This window comes from Rhea americana, unplaced genomic scaffold (assembly GCF_003343005.1).
Source record: "Rhea americana isolate MKP2758 unplaced genomic scaffold, rheAme1 scaffold_20, whole genome shotgun sequence".
NCBI classification, from domain to species: Eukaryota; Metazoa; Chordata; class Aves; order Rheiformes; family Rheidae; genus Rhea; species Rhea americana.
In genome coordinates this window covers 3722032-3728497 of record NW_028186150.1, presented here as the reverse complement: position 1 = coordinate 3728497, position 6466 = coordinate 3722032, and the positions used below count along the sequence as shown (strand labels likewise).

Here is a 6466-nt window from a genome sequence, read left to right as displayed (position 1 = left end):
CGTCAGAATGCTTTTCTGATGTACTCCAATGGAAACTTCTGCTGGATTCTAGGTCTGTTCTAGACAAGTGGCAACAAAGGTCTAGAAACTGTAGAACAATTACTGATGGCAACTTGTRTGAAGACTGATCTAGTCCATAAATTAACACCATTTGCTGAAGACTTAATTCATGTCTGCTTTGTCTTAATTGAATTTAAATTTCTAAAGCTAGCTGACCTGAATTTTCTCACTCCTACAGTTGACCACTGTTAAGTTATCTACTTTGTTTGAATGATGAAATGGGAGATACTGGTGGGGGGAACAAAATAAGTTAGTGTTTCTGCTTTTTGAAAAGGCAAATCTTACTCAATGAATTCTAAGAATTAGGGTGCACATCAAATTAGGTTATTGTTCTTCTGCTGTGTAGATCTGTCTGTGCAATCTTGGGTCTTCTCACAGGAAAGTATATAAAACTTGAAAAAATTCAAAGGTGGTAGCAAGGGTGATCAAAGGCAGGAAATGGCCTTTGTTTATAATGTAACAATTGAAGCTAGGAGTGCTCAGTTCAGGAGGTACAGAGAAGCTGTGAAGTATGGAAAGATGGACTTCATCCATTCAGCACAGGAGTGACTGTTAGATGAAGCTAAGTATCATGAGACATGGGGAAAAAAGGTGCCTTGTGAAATCACCCGAGTGATCTGTTTCCATTCACCATATGTTAAGGCTCCACAATTAAGACTCTTGCATAGCTCTGAATTACCTTTATTGAAGTTTTAAGAAGTAAATTTCAAAGTAATGTGTAAACTTTGAGATTAACTGTACTAACATGCATTTTTAGCTGGGGCAATGGGCAACTATGGCTGTTCAAGAACTATCACACTTCTCATCAGTAAAGTGTCTCAAACCATGTAGAAGATGCTCATAAGGGTGAGAAACTTCTTACTGATGGTGTTCAAACTGATACTTCTCAAGGGGGACAGATCTAGACAGCATTCAAGGTCTAGCTCTGTGAATCTCTTGTAGCAAAGGCAGAAGAGCAGAAAACAATATAAGCAATTAAGTACTTTTTGCCACCTATAGTTAGAGCAAGGCTGTTAGTGTAACAGACTTTGGGCCATGCTATTTGAGGCATCATTTTAAAGTCTAAACATTGGTTTAACATTGTAGTAACAAATGTTAAATGCTCTGTTAAACCATCCATGTATGGATGGATAGATCCAGTAGATGGGCAAAAAAAMCACATTTTTCTTTCAAAATGCAATAGAAATAAGAGATTTCAAATTTAGTTTGCATTTTGTTTTTAAAATTATTCCAAGAGAAGTTAACTTTAGACTTTCTCATAGTGCTATCTCCCTGTCAGATCTCATAGATTAATTAGGTTTATTATATAGTTACAGCAAGAGAAGACCAATACCTTGCAGTTCTCTAAGGAATACAAGTTTGACTTGTGAGTAGATTCCTGCCCATTCAGGATCCCAGTCCCCCCCCACCAAGAAGGGGCAGGCAGTCCTAGCTGGGAGAGGAGGTTTCTCCTGTAACTCTTCTGCTGCACAAGCTTCTACTTTTCATACCTTGTATCACAAAGCTCAAACTCCCTTAAGATTCTTGTCTGTGTTTCAGTTCTACTATAATTCTTCTCAGTCAGCTTTTCCCCCTCAAACCTGTGCTCCCTTACCTGCTTTAATTGCTGAGCTTCTCTGGTCACAAGACTTTTCTGTTGCCTTTTGTCCTGTGCTTTTCCTGGACATTAGTATTTAGTTTTGTCTCATTAGCAACCGTCCTGTCTAGCTTGCTATTCAGGAAGAAAGCTGTTACTGTTGCAGAGGCAATAGCCTCCCAAAAATGCATACCACCCTTCACAACTAACACCTTTAAGAGCCTTATAAAACAGGGCTGGAGGTAAAATATGGCAGGCCTATGCTTAACACTTAATGAAATTCCTTACTAGTAATACTTGTAATGATTAAAAGGGAGAGAACCTGAAATTTAACTTTGACATGAATGCTCTATTCTCTTTTTGGCACTTTTCTTTCTGGTGATGGTGCACTGGACTTGTACTGTTGGCATAACTTCCCTAAAAACTTTAACAAATAATAGCCTTGTTCTAATTACTTGTGGTTTCTCCAGCAATGTGGATGACTATTTCAATACATTCCTAAATCTATCTACACTTGTATCCATTTATCAGTATTCCCTTAAAGTACTACAAATATAAATACTTGTATTTAATATTTGTAGGTGAACACTGAACACTGAGACATTTTATGTTCCTACTGAAAGCAAGATGCATTTTTTTTTTGAAACTTGGTATTTTTTTTGTTTGTTTTCACATCAAAACATGAGGATGAATTTTGGCTTTTCTTGGACACAGGAGTTTTATAAAAGCTTTTCTAAAGCTCATGTGGCACAATGGATATAGAATAGGGTTAATGGCTGAATTCACCCACAGAAACCAAAATGAAGTCTCATAAAGTGAATAATGTACACAGTGCCCGTGGCAAGCTGCTCTAATGATCATCAAGAGTGTGTATGGAGCCCAGCACAAACCAAACACACAGACAAGAATTGCTAATGATTTTGCTACTCTTTTATCTCGGGAAAGTCTAAATTTATTTACCATGGTGTTAGCAATGTCCCTTCTGCGTGTGGTGTTGCATATGCTTTCTGTAGTTTTGTATAAACCATTCCTATGTGGTTTGGTCTCAACATCTACCTGAAGTGGTGGAAGGTCTTGACTGACATTCAAATTTAATGACCGATTCTCATGCTTAGATAGGCTGAACTTTGACACCTGTTGTTTAGGGGGAGAAAGACTGTTTGCTCTCTTCTCCTGTTTGTGTCTGTTAGCAGGTTTTACAAAAAATATGTGTTCCCTTTTTTTCCCCTGGAAATTCGTTTCACAGTCCTCTTGACCAGATGATAGGTTTTCATTTCTGAGGGAAGTGCGCTTCCTGATGTTGAGGTAAATACTTAAGTTAAAGTATGTAACAGTGATGAAAGGTGTAAAGAATTCAATAGTAGATGCAATCATTAGGAAATACCAGTTGTAGAAGAATTCTGCGTGACATTCTCCTTCAGGGAGGATGCTTTTTTGGGCAATGTGCTCCCAGCTAAGGATGGCTGGACCATAGAGAAGAAAAGCAGCAATCCATACAGTGATCATCTTCAGTATTGCATTTCTAGTCATCCCTTTCTGAACCCTGTAATTTATCTGAGAGAGAAAAGAGAAGACATGTATGTTAGAATGTCAAACAAACAGTTCCATGGGAACCTTGGAGTATGGTCCCCTCTTATTTTTGAGAGTTGACAGTAATATATTGGCTCGACAGTGAGGGTCATACAAGCCTTACTAGTACCAAAGAAAAGGAGTTTCTGCAATGTCTGTTCCAACAAACAATATAATTATCATCAAGGTGGCTGGATATGTTTTGAGAACTTTCATCAGATCTTAAAAGCTAGAAACCAAAGGCTTTTTCAAAGCAAGTACTACTGCAGTTCCTAGAACCAGTTGTTACATATTGTGCTCCATTAGCTGTGCTGCCTGTTTACAGAGTATTTTAAAAAAACATGGCCCCTCAAAATTCACATATGTATTTTAAATTAAATGACAAACTTTCATAAAGAGATCTGAATTCACAGAATACCCATGCAGAATCTTATCTTCCTGCTTTATATTGAGATAGCCTACAACACAGAACTTAAGATGTAAAAATCATCAAAAAATTAATGGATAATTTTATTTATGATCTTGATTTCATTCTTTTATTTGCAGAACACATATCTGTAATTGAGACATAGATGGAGTGTGGTGCTTTGAAAAATACTTCACAGGGAGAGTAATTAATTTCCCTTGTTTATAAAGTAGAGAATCTAAAGTAAAAAAAAAAAGTTAAACGTATTTGTCAGTAACTGTGAGTCACTAAACTATGTAAGTAATGGAATTGAGTAGAATCACAAATTAACATTTTCTGATTCCCAGTGTTCTAATTCCTTGGTCTGTTGGACAATGGACAATACTTACTTAATAGATCAGAATTCAGTCTTCATATCTCTACAGGAGCCAACATTGTTGACTTTTGTTTTTATTTCTGAAGCAACAAATAATACCATCTTTCATTTACAAGAAAGGGACCTGAGTTAGTTCAGTTTTAGATGTGAACTTCCCTGACATTTTGGAACATGAGTCTCAAACCTGAATTCTGTGTTCAGGGTTCATTTCTACTACCTGAATCTGCAGATCATGATGTCCAAAGCCAATAGTATTCTGGTAGAACTCTCCATGCAGCTGAGAGATCCAGATTTTTTTTCCTGAATCATGATAAAAATACTAATGATTTCAAGAGCAGCCTTGTAGGAAGATTAAAACTTTCACTAAGATAGAGAATAAGTTACAACTCTCTACATTTTTTTCTTATAGTGCCTGAACACAATAGGCAGCTTCTGTATTCTTGCTTTGAGAAGGACTTTTATTGATCTGAAACATTTGAAAGTAACTAAACTTCTTAATCTAGTAAGTGACCAGTTTCCTTGTTTCTGAAATTATCAAATCTATATATTTGTACTATGTGTATAGTCATGAGAGTTTGTTTTGTGAAGATAAAATTTGTGGCTAATACAGTACCTAGAAAATAAAGACATTAAATGAAATTTAAGAATTAATCTGGTCATTTCTCCCTCTTGAAAAAGAAGTTAGTAAAACACTTGTATATAAACTGTTCAAGTGATCTTGCAGCCTCTTTGTACTGTTTGCTTAAGAAGTGTTATTGCTCCACAGTGTGATTTGTAATGAGCAATGAAGCTAAATAAATGCTTTCAAGAAATGTAAGCAGAAGAGGAGGATGAAAAATAACTAAGAGCTGTGTGTAGAAAATTGAAAACTATTTATCAGCAGATAAAACATGTTATTTCAACATCATCTATAGTACTTAGAGGCTGTATGACCTACATGAGAAATGAAGTTAGCTTTGGACTTGAAAAGTCCAATCTAATTCTCCTTTGATCACTGTTGTGCTGTGTGACCAAGGCAAGAGTCTAGCTATTTCTGCAGCTGTTAAATGGGAATAACATTTCCTTCCTTTGAAGGATGATAGTGACTGTTCTGCCACTTTTGAACCATTCATGGCTGGTAACAGTCCATTACAGCTGAATACTTTCTGAGCTTATCCAAGGGATGGCTGACGGAAATAAATACATACTGCTCCCTTTGCCCTGCTAGAAGCATGCACAAACTGCCTGTTTCTAAAACAAGGTAACTCTTTCCAGTGTTGAAGTGAGAGGCAAGTGTTTCTTCTTCTGCAAAAGCCTTTTGCTCCTGGAAATATTTCCAGGATCAAAGAGAAATATTTAGATATGCCATATCTCCTGTGGTGTCTGGGTGAGATGCACTTGGGGTGGGAGTTGGGTGACCTCAGCAAAACATCCTGCTCTAAGGGGCAGCCTCAGAGCCTTGCAGACCACCCTTGGTCTGTGCGGCTAGGGTTTCTCCTGCCCCCCAGCCCTCTGCAGCTCAGGACTGCTCACCCAGCCTTACCGCCTTGGTGACAGAGATGAACCTGTCGAAGCTGATGAGGACGATGTTGAAGACGGAGGCAGTGCACACCAGGTAGTCTACCACCAGCCACACCTTGCACAAGCCCCTGCCGAGCCTCCACTCGCCYGTCAGCACGTAAGGGATGTAGAGGGGGATGCAGAAGCCGCCTGCGGACAGAGCTCGGTAGTGACACGTGCAGCGCCGCGCACCGCCGCCCCCCGTCGGCCGCGGAACTCACCCACCAGCAGATCGGCGATGGCCAGGTTCAGAAGGAAGAAGTTGCTCTGCGTGCGGACGCTCCGGTCCACCACGAACGCCAGGATGACCAGGGCATTGCCCAGCACTGTGGCCAGCACCAGCAGCCCCATGAGCGCCGCCAGCAGCGCCGCGGCGGCAGCGGAGAAGGGCCCGCCGCGCTGCCCGCCCGCCGCGCACGGGCTGCCGGAGTGGTTGAGCCACGCCAGGTCCTGGCCCATGGCTCCCGGCCGAGAGCCCCGCCACTGCCGCGCCTCCGCCGCTGACCAGCCCGGCTCTAACCTGCGCCCGCCCCGCGCTGCTGCTGCTGGCACCGCCCCTGCCCCGCCGGGCGGAGGGAGGGGCGGCAGCGCGGCGCAGCGGCTCCGGGGGCTGTGGGCTCGGCTCTGCCTGCAGCCCGCGGGGTGCGGACCGTTGCCGCTGTTACAAAACTTTCCGGAGCCCCGCTCTGCCCGGGCTGCGGGCACGCCGCGTTCGCGCTGCCCGCGGACACCCTGCCACCCCGGAGTAGCCCATCCTGTCAAGCGCCGTGAGGCAACGCTTCCAACGGCCGCCCGCGCGCTCGCGCGCGCCCTCTCACGGCGGCCGCCCGCGCGCCCTCTCACAGCGGCCGCCCGCCCGCGCCCTCCCCAAAGGCCGCCCGCGCGCCCTCTCACAGCGGCCGCCCGCTCCTGCCCTCTCACAGCGGCCGCCCGCCCGCCC

At 42.6% G+C, this 6466-nt stretch overlaps 1 protein-coding gene and 1 pseudogene across 2 annotated transcripts; both read right to left on the bottom strand.

Annotated features, from left to right (window-relative positions):
• Positions 1-718: 718 nt before the first annotated feature.
• Positions 719-5534, bottom strand: LOC146596506 (histamine H3 receptor pseudogene; annotated as a pseudogene). The gene is made up of 2 exons (XR_014895716.1): positions 5510-5534; positions 719-3190 (listed from the first exon to the last, which is right to left on the bottom strand). The product of XR_014895716.1 is annotated as a histamine H3 receptor pseudogene (transcript).
• LOC146596505 (histamine H3 receptor-like) lies at positions 5486-6046 on the bottom strand. Its single transcript, XM_085303732.1, has 2 exons — positions 5748-6046; positions 5486-5676 (listed from the first exon to the last, which is right to left on the bottom strand). Exons 1-2 carry the CDS (start codon positions 5983-5985, stop codon positions 5486-5488), a joined length of 429 nt encoding a protein of 142 aa, XP_085159858.1. The 5' UTR covers positions 5986-6046.
• Positions 6047-6466: the final 420 nt, after the last annotated feature.